This window comes from Lepeophtheirus salmonis, chromosome 3 (assembly GCF_016086655.4).
Source record: "Lepeophtheirus salmonis chromosome 3, UVic_Lsal_1.4, whole genome shotgun sequence".
Taxonomy (NCBI): domain Eukaryota; kingdom Metazoa; phylum Arthropoda; class Copepoda; order Siphonostomatoida; family Caligidae; genus Lepeophtheirus; species Lepeophtheirus salmonis.
In genome coordinates this window covers 2,712,981-2,728,686 of record NC_052133.2, presented here as the reverse complement: position 1 = coordinate 2,728,686, position 15,706 = coordinate 2,712,981, and the positions used below count along the sequence as shown (strand labels likewise).

At 32.0% G+C, this 15,706-nt stretch overlaps 1 protein-coding gene across 2 annotated transcripts in view; it reads left to right on the top strand.

The window, feature by feature from the left end:
* The window catches only part of nompC (no mechanoreceptor potential C), a 37,025-nt gene that overhangs the window by 20,261 nt on the left and 1,058 nt on the right, over positions 1-15,706 (top strand). For both annotated transcript variants that reach the window (XM_040708415.2, XM_040708416.2), the window contains exons 10-20: positions 3,846-4,271; positions 4,723-5,166; positions 5,222-5,428; positions 5,483-5,630; positions 5,820-6,025; positions 6,185-6,382; positions 8,917-9,035; positions 9,091-9,178; positions 9,256-9,387; positions 9,461-9,557; positions 14,900-15,679. In XM_040708415.2, coding sequence (XP_040564349.2) covers positions 3,846-4,271; positions 4,723-5,166; positions 5,222-5,428; positions 5,483-5,630; positions 5,820-6,025; positions 6,185-6,382; positions 8,917-9,035; positions 9,091-9,178; positions 9,256-9,387; positions 9,461-9,557; positions 14,900-15,679 — 2,845 coding nt within the window. The remainder of the gene's footprint in view (positions 1-3,845; positions 4,272-4,722; positions 5,167-5,221; positions 5,429-5,482; positions 5,631-5,819; positions 6,026-6,184; positions 6,383-8,916; positions 9,036-9,090; positions 9,179-9,255; positions 9,388-9,460; positions 9,558-14,899; positions 15,680-15,706) is intronic.

The window sequence follows — 15,706 nt, the reverse complement described above, 5'->3', positions numbered from 1 at the left end:
ACTTTTGATTTTTTTTTTGTAATTTTAAATTTTTTCTGAACAGCTGTGAATTTTTAAAATTTTTGAAATCTTTTTCCAAAGAATTTAATTTTTTGTGAATGGCTTTAGATTTTGTAATTTTTCCCACAAAATATAATATTGAAAATTTTTTTACAACTTTTTTTTTGGAATTTTTGGAAGAAAAATTCCAAAAACCAAGTCCCTCTCAAAATATAATCCTGCGGACGGCCCTGTAATAACACTAGTCAACAAATTTATAACTCTATTTTTTGGCTTTTTGATTGAAATGGTATGTTCATGATTGTTTTTACATCGAAAAATACAAAAATGAGAGTTATATTCAAAGTTTTTGTTTTCTGTAACCTCCAAAATGCCTTTTTGAAGAAAAAAAATTACAACATCTACACTATTTAGTGCTATTTTTCGTGCTGAAAGATTGAACTGTATTACAAAGAAAAAAAAAAAGTTTTTAAGTGCATCTTTCCAGATTCAAAAATATTTTGATTACTTCAGTATCTTTTTTTTAATTAGAGAAAATTTGTATGTATTCAGAAAAAAAAGACGATAGTCAAGCTTTTATTTGAAAGTCTGATAATTTCCTCATTTTTGAATACAATGGCAAAAAAAAATATTTGTCGTAAAGTGTGGACATATTAACTTCAAAATAATAATAAACATCTTTAAAAAATCAATATTTTGAAAATTAATTGTTGCTTTAGAAATATATATGTATATATATAAAGCTATCAAGGCTTATTGATAGTTTATAAAATGTTTCTCTCTATGGAGTAAAAAAAAAGAAATCTTGGAGTATAAATGTTATTTTCAAGTTTTTCAAAATCATGGAGTTTTACAGCGAAAATTTTTGGTGCGTATAATTTTGCCTCTCTGAAATCTTGCCGCATGACATATTCCCTGTCTAAAAGGATGGTCTGAAAAGTTTAAAGCTAAATGTGAAGATGACAGCACTCATAAATATAAGTTAGTCACATCTATCTAGCATCTGTCGACAGTTACTGCCCATTTCAGCCATTTTGGACGTGCAGTTGTTATTTAACAGTCGTTTGAGGGAGTTGATCTGAGCATTTTTGTGAAAATGGACACAATCGAGTATCGAGCTCTTATTAAATATTTATTTTTGAACGTGTAGCTTTAAATAGATTCAAACAATAACAAACACAGGCGTGTTGTGTTAAAATTTGACGCGTCTCAGAGTAATTGAGCCCAAAAAAAAAAAGTGTCTCATGGACAAATACACAGGTCAACGTAGAATTTTCATCAGATATGATTTTGAATTTATTATATAGTATTTTTGACGCGGTTTCAAATTTGTCTTTGTATTTATTCCAGCACGTACAGTTTTTAAAATGAAGCTGATTTTGCTTCTTTGTAAGTTTACTTATTGGTTTGAGGTAAATCAATATATTTAATAAAGCTTCCTTATACTGAAATAATATTTTTTTTTAAATACAATTCTTAAAATTGATACCCATATCTCGCTGTGATTCTTCTAAAGTATAGTAAAATATATAAAAAGTAAAAAAATGTCGTTGGGTTTTCTGTAGAGTGAACTTAATAGGGTTTTCTCTCAACAACAAGCACCTGATTGAATATCCAAACATGGAGGCAGCACGTACACCATTAATACATGATGATTGATTGCCTATTTCAATCACCCCACATGTACGGATAGATTGTAAGGTTGATGACATGGAAAGTCCTCAAGGTGCAACTTGTGTGTCCGGACCAACGGCAGATACAGATTACACTTACAAAGGTATAAGTTTTGAGCCTAAACTCACCAGCCAAGAACAGTTGAATGATCTTGTTAGAAACTTGTGCCTGCCTAAAGAAAAGTAAGAACTTCTGGCTTCAAGACGAAAGGAGAACAATTTAATCGATCACAATGTTCACGTTAGCTACTAAAGAAAGCAGAATTTTGATTTAACTGCATTTTTTTTCAGTTGAAGGTACTCTCTTTTACTACCACGACATCATGGGTATGTTTACACACAAGTCTCAGACTTATGGCACATCTGACTGAATCGCTACCAAGAATTTTGGAATGAAAGCCTAATGGTGGACCATTGTTGGAGGATGTATCGTGACAATCCAGGCAAAATACACAAAAGGAAGACACATTCATAAGCTTCTAATATATAATCTTTATGTATATATATATTGTTGCTTTATGTTTGCAAAATTAGACTATTTGCATGTACTTTGATCTTTGTGATATAACAATCTCAAAAAATTGATAAAATTTCAAACTACTCTATTTTGAAAACCTTACAGGCTACATAAAAAAAAATTAGATTTGAAATCCGCGCAAAAATTGCCTTTAAAAAAATGCTATGAAATTCGTGATGACAAAAAAAGTTTAATTTTGTTGACCTGTGTTATTTTTCAGAGAAAAACTCTGACTAAGCATTGGGACGGGTTACAGAGATGGGAGCATCACTGAGATAATTTTGTAGAATTACAAGGAGGCTATGTTGGAAAGACAAGAGGGAAAATTACCAGTGGCAAAAATGTTCGCTGTAAAATACCTAGAGCCCTATTAGCAGGAGGCAAAACTTTTCCGATTTGTTTAGTCTACAAAGAGCAAGTTTCAAATTGTACCAATAAACCGGCCACAGGGCAAAATGTACACATCATCTCTCAATCCATGTGGAGAGGGGGGAGAATTGTTGACGAGTGTAATTAAAAACTTAAATCACACTTGACTGAGTGGCTGGACTAATTTATTAATTTTGTAGTACCATATGTATTTAATATTGATCTGTTTCTGATTGATTAGTTAATGGGTAACTTATAAATTATAATAATTGCGAAGATTCGTTTCTGCATGCATTTAAATTATTCTTAATAACCTGTATTATGTATGCTCAAGTAGGTACTTTAGGATTTGCATAACTTTAAACTAGCAATTACCTTCTTGTTTTTTATTGTTTCTAAACAGGTACTACGTGAACGAAAATGACCATTAATAAGATTATTATGATGTTTAATAATGCACTTGCCAAATTATTACTTTACCTACTCACGTCCAACATACATAGGGAGTTCACGATATTGAAGAGGCCCAGGGTGTCAACTAACTCAGTCCTTCCCAAAAAAGACTTTTAAATCACATTTTACACATTCCTTGTCGTAGTCACTTATAAATTATAATCCTATATGTAGGGGAACGGGTACTTGGCATACTTTTCACATTTTGGTATACCACTCAGCTTGCATAAGTTATATTGAGGGTGTTTTTTTTTTTTTGCAAAGTTCAATTAGCTAAATACTCTTTGATAAAATTACTAATATTATACTAAACACTAAACAAATTAACTCTATTTCACTCTTAAATTAACTTATAATATTCCAATTAAAAGATTTTAAGAATTTAAGTTAATGCTTGAGTTTCAAAAGAAAATTAAATGCCGTGACAAATATTACTCCGAGAGTGTAAAATTTAGAAAATAAGTCACAGCTCAGGATAGGGAATAGTACTAGGCCCTCTCAAATCCCCGTAGCTATTGGAGCACTAGTAGGGGTTATTCCATGAAAATTGAAAAGTGCCAACACGCCCCACTGTACCCCCCCCCCCTTCTACATAATTTGGGATTGGATATTGTGTTCTGTCTTTAGATAGTTATAGAGTGTACTCCACAAGTGTTGTGAGAATGAATGTAACACTTTGATTCATCTAAACTGCATGCCTCAATATAAAATTATACATATGTATATCTCTAGGTCTCTGGTGTCAAAGGTAAGGAATACTAAATGAATCAGATCTAAATATGTACATTATATAAGTCCAGGATTGCCTTTTAATGAATAAATTTTACTTATAGACAGGAGAAACGGCTCTTCACAAGGCTTGTAAGAGTTGCCACTACGAAGTCATTAAACTATTACTGTCTTATGTGGAGACGCGAGACGGAAATTGTGACGAATTTATTCATAAAGTCAATACCAGAGGAGAATCTGCTTTGCACTACGCTGCCAAAATTGGTAAAAATGATATACATTACCCAGACGAGGATCAGAAAATTGTATCCATTCTCATGAAGCACAAGGCTGAGGTATTTCAACAGACTTATGATACGAAAGAAACTGTTTTCCACTTTGTCTCCAATGAGGGGAATCCAGATGTTCTTAGAGAGATACTCAAAAGTCTTCATTCTGGTCAAATTCAACTCGCCGTGAATAAACAGTCCATAACAGGATGGTCTCCTCTTCTTGTGGCCTCGAGTAAAGGGCATAATGAACTTGTGAAAGTAAGGAGGCTCTTAATGTGTAAATAATTAAATATACTTTTGTATATCTAAATGTGTAGGTATTTAAGACAAAATCAAACATCTACATATTTAACATTTTTTTGAGTAGCCAAAATGCAAAGTTTATCATAATTTCAAACTAAGTTCTTTTAATTAGAGTGGACCGGTTTATAATTTGTCATAAATGTCAGTATTTGAATCATAATGATTATAAAACAAAAAAAAAATATTTACTCAGCATACAAAAGGTCGAATACCTTTTGATATTATTTCCTTTTAACTTTCCCACCTTGTCTTGAATGTTGATATTTCTTTTTTTTTGGGGTTTTTTTATATATAACTTATGCTGTTGTTGTCATGGTCAAAATACATAAATATATGATCATAATCACTAAATAAGGAAACTTATGAAATCAGAAACATTCATGTCTGTTTTTTAACTTTCGCTCAGATTTATCTCGAAAACAATGGAAGAGTGGATGTTTTCGATAATGAAGGTAAATCTGCACTTCATTTGGCAGCTGAGCATGGAAGCATCGAAGTATGCGAAAATCTCCTTCAAAAGAATGCGTTCATCAATAGTAAGTCCAAAACAGGTTGGACTAGTCTACATTTTGCGGCTCAAAAAGGATACACAGAGCTTGTTGAGTTTTTTGTCAAGAAACATAATGCCACCATCGACTCACATAATATGAGAAAACAAACTCCACTGCATTTAGCTGCCTCTGCAGGTCAGTTGGAGGTATGTCGACTCTTGTTAGAACTGGGAGCGAGTTTGGACTCTACAGATGATTTTGGACAAAAACCCATTCATTTGGCTGCGCGGTCAGATAAACCAGAGGTGGTTAAGCTATTACTAAAGCAGAGGCCTAATCTTGTATCAGTGACGACAAAAGTAAATAAAATCATTTCAAAAATGAGGGACACATTATTATTGATTTTGCGTATAGGATGGAAGTACTTGTGCTCATATTGCCGCTAGAAAAGGGTCATCCCATGTGATTGAGCAACTCATGCTCTTTGATAAATCCGTTGTTATCAATGCAAGAAACAAGATCACTGATTCTACACCTCTACATATTGCGACGGAAGGAGGACATAAAGATCTTGTAGCTCTTCTTATGAAATCAGGAGCTTCTGCAACTGATGAAAATAAGGTTCGATAATTCTAAGTTTTATGTGTTCGATATCTTACTTTTTACACATTTTAGTTTGGGTTGTCCCCCATTCACATTGCAGCAAAACACGGTCACAACGACATTATAGATCAATTTTACAGACAAGGTATTAATCTTCGACAAGTAAGTCGAAAAACAGGGATGTCTGCTCTACACATTGCAGCTTATCATGGTGAAGAAGGTAAGGACTATTAAAGTGTTGACTATTTATCTCTCACAATATATTAAGGCCGTCAGAATTGGGGGGCGTAATTACAATATAATAAAAGAAAAATTTTACATACCCCCAATTTTTGAGGAGCTATCTACGACCCTCATGTTAATTATATATATGTACATATAGTATATAATAATTTGTTTTTTTTTGTAGATGTTGTGAGAGAATTACTTACACATGTTCCATCAAGTATGAAATCTGAACTTCCATCTAGTCCAGGCCACGCCATTGCTCGAGAGCTTGCTACGGAGTCTGAACTTACACCATTACATCTAGCAGCGTTTTCGGGATCAGAAGATGCAGTACGAGCACTTTTGAACTCATCTGGTGTGCAAGTGGAGGGAGGAAGCAGTCCTTCTGTAAGTTGAGTGCTTCCTAAAAAGGGAAGAATGTAATCTTTCATTGCTATCTTAATTGATTTCATTTATTCTTATAAAATGTATATGCCATATATATTTATATGGCCCCATAACCTAGGACTTAAGATGTAAATAACCTGATTTTGATTGATTGTTTAGAGTTACATACCTCTTCATCTTGCTTGCCTAAAGGGGCATGTTGGAGTCGTGGGGCTTCTTTTGAGTCGCTCAACTACCCTTTTGAAGATACCTGATAGCAAAGGCAGAACTTGTCTACATGTGGCGGCATTAGCTGGCCACTATGAAATGGTTCAAGTCCTTTTGGGTCAAGGCAGTGATTATACAATCATTGATAAGGTAAATTATTTAATTAAATGATACAGGGTTATTCATAAGTTTTAAAGATATTATTTTACCCAATAATGAAACAGACAAAATTATATTTAGGAAACAGTAATAATAAAATACTGTTATCTGATTTAATTTTTTTATAATTTACTTATTCGATAGAACTCCTCCCTTTGTTAGGCAATACATTCGATAGACGAGAGTGGAAGAAAGAGTTGTATGCGGAAGGATGTATTTTTCTAGAAGTTCCACCCAGGCTTCTTTGATAGCATTGAGGAGAGATTCCAAATTCCTATAGGAATTTATACTAACCTTTGACTCTAGATAACCCTATACAAAATAATCAAAGGGATACAAATCTGGACTCGAAGGAGGCCATATCGATTTTTCCCTTAATTGATTGTTTTCTTTCAGCCATTCCTGAGATTTTCGACCAGTATGAATTTGAGCTTAATCTTCCTGAAATACGATTTTCTTAATATCGGAGGAATGTTCCCTAAACTAAGAAAGGTATTGATCCATATCCCATTTTTTCTCGTCATTAAAGACAATACAGACTACAGAGCTTCTATAGACAAATTTCCAACCGTTTCTAGATCCTCTACATTATTTTGGCTTGTACAGCCTCAGCTTAAGGTTTCATCTTCAAGTTATTTTGGACAACCTATGAATTAATTGCTTCAAAATTCCGATTTTTGACGACATTTTGGAGATCAACCTTTTTGGTTCCGATAAATTCTTCATTTCATCTTTCCGATGTTTCTCCCCATCTCTCCATCCTTGGATCATCATTTTTTGGCTTGTCGTGACAGCTACCAGTCTTAAAAAGCTTCCAGACTGTATATTCACTGGTACTAAGACTTATCGAGTCACTTAGGGTATGGTGGATTTGAAACGGCGTCTTTCCTTCATTGTAAATACCTTTAACCGCCTTCCTTAATGGATACATGATGACTAAATACACTTTTTTTTACACTTTTAGTCATGGTTTAGTCTGGGGTTGAGTTTAAGACAATCAGATGGCAAATTGATAGATTAAATGCTGCAAATGTTTGCAACAATTATGAAACCTTTAAAACTTTGAGCAAATTATTAATGCGCACCATTAAAAATTCTTGAATGGAGCACGCTTGCCATTTTAGGTGAGCAATAAAATCGCTCGAATTTGCACTCATTTATATAAATTTGTATTACATTTTTCCGTTTCTACATCTTATGAGATAACATCAAAAAAATTGGAATTAAAGAATAATTTTAAAGATTGCAAGAAAAGACGGTTCAAGTTATGTTTCAAGATAAGCTATAATCTTTTATTATATGCTGTATCTTCGGATCTCTGCTGTCTTCGGTTAACGAGTTTGCTTCTCATGTAGCTAGCCACTATAAGAAGAATTAGACATTAGTACCCTTAGAGACCCTGCCAGATCCTTCGTGTGTGGATATTATTTTGGAAAATAAATATTTTTTTATTTTTTTTGTAAACGAATTTTACAAACTGAAATACGATTTTGTTATATTTTTATGTAGTAAATTAACATTAAATCTCAAAATCTTAGGCAAGCATAACTTTAAAAACTTCATAACCCTGTGTTTAAGCTCAAACTAATTACCAGACTTAACTGGATGATAGTGCAGGAAACCTCATAATAACATGTCCCTTAAGACAGTAGTTCCCAAACTTTTTGTGCCCAAGACACACCAACAGACATACAAAATTTCCTAACACACCTATTTTAATTAAACCAAATATTTGGATTATTATTAGCTATCGCAAGTAATGTATGGATGTCACAAATTGTACGGCACATTTGAACGGGCCTCAAGACACACTGTTTGGGAACCACTAACACTTAGCACTTAATATTATCTTATTTGGTAATGTGAATTCTATCAATTTAATAATTGTCGTTCAAAGATATTTGAATATTTGGCGGAATTGCCGTTAGATCTAATCAAGCCCAAATATTAACTTCTGTTTTATACGCCATTGTCCTCAGCTACCGTTGAGATATTATTTTCCAAACGTGGTCAATTATTTATGAACAGATGCCAGAGTTTAAAAGAGGAAATCTTTGAGAAAAAAAAAAAGAAGGAAATGAATCATATATTTAATAGTTAGAACATTTGATTAATCATCTTATGGATTTGAAATGAAATATATGTAATTTTATGCTTTATTTATTCTTGTATCTTATTTATCTACATTTTTCGGAATAAATAGTATAGGAAAATATAAGGAAATTGATTGCAATCATAAAGAGTTCTCAAATTCAAATGCTCCTACTCCCCCTCAACAAAATTAATAGCTGAGCGGAAGCACGCTCAGGATTTCTTGAGTGGAGCTCTGCTTATAAGTAACCCTCTACATAGAGTGACCATAGTTTGATTTCCAAATAAAGGTCATTTGGTTTAGGTAAAAGGGGAAAATATTTTTAGATTAATAAATTTAGGAATAAATTGTCTGGATAAAAATAGAAGGTTGATCATGACCCGCTTATATATTTTATCTGATGCAAAAATCTAACAGCCAATTTCCATTATAGGAAGGATGGTCCCCTATGCACTGTGCAGCCCAGGCTGGGCATTTTGATGTGGTAAAACTTTTGGTCGAGAGTGGAGCTCCGACAACTGTTCAAACAAAGAATGGCAAAACACCCTTATGGTATGAGTATTTGAATGTTAAAAATAGGCCTATTTTATTCAGTTGAGTTTTACAGGTTTGCTGCGGCTGAGGGACACATCGTGGTTGTTATCTATCTGATAAAACAAGAACATGACTCTTACAATTTATTAGAAGATAGAAAAGTAAATTCAATAAGACCTTTATAAAATGAAGATAACATTTAGAGCATGAGATAAGTTGGTCTGTTTATTCCTTGCAGTTTATTTTCAATCTAATGGTTTGTGGTAAGAAATGTAACAATACACCTACAGAGGACTTTATACTCGCATCCCCCGCTCCGGTTGACATAGCAGCTAAAATATCCTCCATATATAGAGAGCTTTCCGTCAAGGTACATATTAAATAAATTAGTAATTATTCAAAAAAGGATCATTGTAAATCTTCATTTATTTTATACATTGTAGGAAAAAGAAAGAGCCTTTGATCTTCAAGACGTGTCCAAATTCTCAGAACATATTTGTAATGAGCTTGTTAGCATTTCTAGCGGAGCGGATAATCCTGGTAAAGATATAACTGTTTTTTTTATTTCCCAAAAATTATTTTTTCTCATCCATAATCATAACAAGAAATAAATGCTGAAACAAAAAACCTCTGATATCATTAGGAAGCAATTAATGAGTTGATATACATATTTAGATACATACTAATTAATTCATGCAAATATGAAAATATTATCATTACAAAATTTTTTTTATATTCAAATCACGTTAAAAGGGAACATAAACGATCCAGGTAATTCTTTAGCTTTAATATTACTTATTAGTAGGGTTGTATCAGTCCTTAATATGGGACTTAAAATACGTCCTGTTCCGTCCAGTCCTTATTGTCCGTACTTCAAACACGTCCCAAATTTAAAAAGACACCGTACATAATTTTCAATGATATTACTCTTAAGTACGTCACAGTTTAAGGATTGAATTCGCTCAATTATCCTTTTAGTATCTTTCATCCGTGAGACAAGTTTTACATTAAGATTTAAAATTTGTAATATTCTTATAAACATCGAATATAGCTGAGATAAATTGATTTGGAGAATGGTGTCTGCTTTTTTTAATAAAGTCATACAAAGATTTATCTATGTGACGCATGGCGTTAATTTTATTTTATCTCCCAACTTTTCACCTAAAAAGAAACAGAAAGTAATTGTTATTCAATTCTTCTAAACTAAAGAACTATAATTATTGTCAATAGTTTTTTAACAAGAGCTCATTCCAATTCAACCAATCAACGTATAGAATAAGCGGAGAGATAAATAAAAAAATCCACAGGCAACAACAAAAACAGTAAACATGTATCATGGAGACTTCAACAGGGCCGACCGCAGGTTGGTGTTGTTTTTTTGACGAAGGGATGGTTTTTTTGACAATTTGACAAATAACTTTTTTTTTACATATTTGGAAGAGAATGAATTTAAACTGAACTTTTTATTTAAAATACACAAATTTGAAAAAATATAGAAAATCTTGACATTTAATTTTTTTAGAGGAGGCGATAATTTAATATGACAATCTTCCAAAAGTGCCCCTATGGTTCCCGCGTCAATGGTGAAGTACGATTTGTGACTCCGATTCAGACGTGTCTTTGAGATTTAGGACGGGACGTCAAATTTTTTAAACCGATACATCCCTATATATTACAATATATGTATATTAGACTGTTTTAGAATTGCAGAACAGGGGCTTCTTTTAGCTATTGAAAGGGCCTCATTTGAAGAGGATTGCGCAATATCTAAAAATTAGATTTTTGGAAAAGGGTACTCCTTTTTTGGGAGGGAACTTTCTACATATTTTTCAATCAAGGGCGAGGCCTATTAGATGTGTGGGCCCTCTATGACCGTAGCGTATTAAGGCCTGCCCTGTTGCAGTCACAATTGATTTTTTTATGATTCTTTAAATGGTGAGATAGATTTGCACTATTTAAGTATAAGTAAACATATTAGTTTTACACTTACTCCATTTGACAGAGAAATTGTCTTTGATTTCAAAATACATCAAGTATATTTCCTTCTATAGGAAAGATCCGAAAACGAGTCTACACACATTGAGCTAAAGGGAATAGTATATACCGAGTGCGTTGTAAATTTTAATCAATTTAAGCATGGAAAAGGAAAAATATTTCCGATATGTTGAAATTATGTCATTTCATTCATTTATTTCCAAATAAGTTTTGCTTTTTTTAAAACAGTCTAATATAATATACTATACTTGTGTTGGGTTTCGGTCTGAGAAATCCTAGACCAGTCTGAGACTGTCATAATTAGATCCAAGAACGGTATGTAACCGATCTATAAAAAATAGCGTTCTTTCTTAATTCCGGTTACATAACAAAATATGTTTTTTTTAAAGAAATTTTTAAAAAAATAAAGGTTTTTTTTTTAGAAAAGAGGAATAAAAATTTTTTGTTGGTTGTAAACAAAAAAAAGAATCGGTCCACGGCTTCACATTTTGGTCTGGACTGATATTTCGGTCCATATCGGTTTCGAAAAAAATCCCTTAAGACCAACCAGATAATAAACTTTGTCTCAGACCGAATCTCAACACTAATACATACCAAAAAAGAGTGTGTTCACTGACGCCATAAATTGCATCAAAATTGAAGGAAACGCCATTTTGGGGGCTCAAAGTTGATACTTTTACTACAACAAAATTGACAAATGTTTGATCAATCTTGACGAAACTTCATCAAGGGGTTTTAAAGAAAAAAACCTCTTACACATGGGCGTCCGCAGGATTACATTTTGTTGGGGGAGGGTAGGGATTTATTTTTGGAACTGTTTTGGGGAAAAAATTACAAAATTTTGGAAAAAAAATTGAGAATTAATTTTTTTAGAAAAAAAATTTGAAAAATTAAATTTTTTCGAAAAAAATTTCTATTTTAAATTACAAATATAACATTTATTGGGGAAAAAATTTCAAAAATTCAATTACAAATATCAAATTTTTTGAGAAAAAAATTCAAATATTAAATTTTTTCGAAAAAAAATTCAAAAATCCATAACTCTTCTCACAGCATTAAATTTTCTAGAATTTATTTTTAAATTTACGACTGTTTAAAAAAATTAATTTTTTGGGAAAAAAGTTTCAAAAATTAAATTTTAAATATTAAATTTTTCTTAGAAAAATTTAAAAACTCCATAGTTATTCCCAGAAAATGAAGTTTTCTGGAAAAAAAATTTGAAAAATTATGTTTTTGGAAAAAAAAATTGAAAAATTATGTTTTTTATAAAAAAATTGAAAAATTTAATTAAATTTCAAACATTAAAATTTTTTTTTTTTGGGGGGGGGGGGGTACAGGCCCTTCCACACTCCCTGTGGACGCTTCTATAACATTTGAATCGTATACAACTTGATGGCAATGATAAACACCGATATTTGAATATAATTAAAGTAAGTAATATGTACTGAGAATCCCATGAAAATTTGCACAAAAAAAAATATATCCATTAGGGACGAAAAAAGTAGGATAATTAGAGCAAAAAAATAACCAACCATGAAATAATAAAATTTAAATACATTTTACTTAGGATCAGATATTTAATAAGACTAGTCAATAGAGGGATAAATTTTTGATGCACAGTAAGTTTTAAGTCCTTTTATTTGTTCGTCTCATTTTGACATCCAATCAAATATTTTCCTTTATAATAATGAAAGAAGGGTTTTCATTATTATAAAACTTGGTTGTGTAGGCCCTCAAAATAGCTGATATCAACAATGCTGACGTCTAGTGAAAACGCTCTTTACTTAATTGTTTTTGATGTTATTGCAAATGCTTATTCGCAAGAATAACAAGAAATTTCACTTAGAAGTAAGAAAAAGCAAAGTTTTAATTTTACAAAACCCGGAGTGTTTTACATATACATAAAGTACATACTTAAATTTCTATGTACATCTAAGATACAAACATTCATATAAAATACAACAAGATCTATTGAGACAGGACTAAGGTATTATTGATTTTGTAAATAAGTACCTCTCACGGATTTGCTCTCTTAGCTTGGTATAGTTAATGCTATTGTATGTACAATTTAGTAAGGTAAGTATATTATATCATTAATATAGATCTATAATTGATTGATAAAGTGTTGAGAATTGTCCATAAAAGGTCATCATACTCATTGGCGAAGTAGCACAACTTTCACAGTAGAAGTCAATTGTAAATTTTACCTCTCCTACGCTACAAATTTAGAATTTTTTTTTATAAATTAAAAAAAATATATACCATTTTCTAGGGGAATTTCGTATCCTATATTTTTTAAGATAATAAATTACAGATGCGGCCCGTCAACATAAAAGCGAGCTAGAATGTTTTTCATCAAAATTGACCCTGGATTACCTTTGTATTCTTCGACGAATTATCATCAATTTCTATGAACAAATTATTTTATACACCCTTCGGGTGTATCGCAAATTGCACCTAGAGTAACCATAATTGATCGTTACAACAAAGGAATGAGAAAATGATAAATTTGATTAGAAAGGGAGATGTGATTTAAACGTTATTTTTTGAATTACTTTTTTGTATGCAAAGTTTAGAAATAACCTTCCTTATATAAAAGTATTTTATTATAGACGAATTTATAACACACCTTGAAAATGCATTCTACAAATTAATTTCGAAATATTAACAGAAAATTGGGTCCATTTTTGTTTAATATATTCTTTATACCCCCCCGATGACGCAATATAGAATATTTTTCTCAAGGGATCCAAACCTTGTACATTGCTTAGTGACCCCTTCTTTAATAAGAAATCCATGCTTCAAGTAGATACTTAACGATTGAAGATTTGAAGAATGGGAAAAGACAATCTACATCTGTGACATAAGTGACATACATCACTGAGCATAAGTTCATTTTTTTAAATCGGTTTGTGCATTAAAATCAAGGAATTGAGAAAAGTATAAGCATTAAGTCATATATATCCATCATTCCATATCAAATCGTCGGGGAAAAAAATATATACCTCAAAATTTTGTGAAATTTACTATAAAAGTGAATTTCACCTGCTAACTCCAAGTCTAATTTATTTTCTTTTTTGGTAAAACTTGATACAAGAGGTCAATTTTAAGGTCATGCTCCCGAAACAACCTATAAAATAATATAAGTTATTTCCACACGTTTTTACTTTTAAGAAATACTTTGTACGTTAAAAATTGAACCAAAGGCTTAGAAAATATGTCAATTCAAAATTTTGTGTACAACACAGTTTCTACTAAAATTGCACAAATAAGGGACTAAATTTCTCGAGAATCAATAATCTACAATGCATTAGGCCCGCTCAAGAAATCACTAGCACACTCCTGCTCACTACTCCAATTTGGTGAGCGCGCTTCCGCTCGTCTTTAGAACCAATGAGTGCGCCCCCGCTATTCCTCAATCGGGCACTAAAAAATACACTTTCCTTAAAATTTTAATGAGCAAAAGAGCTATTTATTTTACTCATATCAAATTGCTCATGAATTTTGAGTGTCACTCACTAATGCATTGATAATCTGATTGAAAAAAAAAAATCAGATTTGGGGTTTGTAAGTAAAAATCTACATATATGTACTAAATTTTATCAAATTCTGAGTTGTTGAGGTGATTTGATTTGGAATGACTTAAATATATGTTTAAATGACTTGCTTTTAAACCTAAAATTGTAATTATTAATAGGGTACTCTATGCTTTGTCATAGATACATAAGATATTAGTGTTGTATCAGAAAACGAAATATACTAAATGAGAAAGAATCTACATTGAATATTATAAAAAGAGTATTCTCTTAAGAATGGCATTTACGAACGAAAGTGGAAAACGTTTAAAATATCAAATAATTTAATATGACCTTTTTTTTCTCCCTTAGGAGTTATTCTTCAGGCTACAGATCGAAGAAATTCTCCCTTTTTGGATATTTTAATTGAGTGCGAATTGAAAAAAGTGATTGCCAACTCAGCGGTACAGACTTATACAACAGAGCTCTGGAAAGGAGGCATCGAGCACTGGCCTGGATGGAAAATATTTATTCTTTTATCATGTTTTGCCTTTTTCCCACCATTATGGCTTATTTTTTCATTACCTCTGAATAACAAGTATAACAAGACTCCGATCATCAAATTTGGATGCCATTTAACTTCTCACATTTATTTTATGATATTCCAAATTATAACAACATGCCTACCCCTATATCCCATTACAAGGTCATCACTATTTCCTTATTGGAACGAATGGATGGTTCTCATTTGGCTCTCGGGATTACTCTTGAGAGAATTGACGGATCCAGGAGAGAGGAGAGGTCTTGGGGCTATAAAAATTGTTATTATTGTGTTATATTTGATTGCAGCAGGGATTCACATTGCTGCCCTTTTTGTCGAACAAAAAGATTGGTCAAGACTTATGTACATTCGAAATCAACTTAGTGGAGTCGCAGTTCTCTGTTGTTGTGCTCAATTTCTAGATTTCTTATCATTCCATCACTTATTTGGTCCATGGGCCATCATCATTTCATCACTCATAATTGATCTCGGGAAGTTTCTCACAGTATTGCTTCTCTTCCAGTTTGGTTTTACGATGCTTGTTATGGCAATGAATCAGCCTTATTCAAAACTAGGTAGTCCTGAAAACCTCAAAGAAGATATGCAACCAGGTATGCAACCCCAATATATTTGATTAT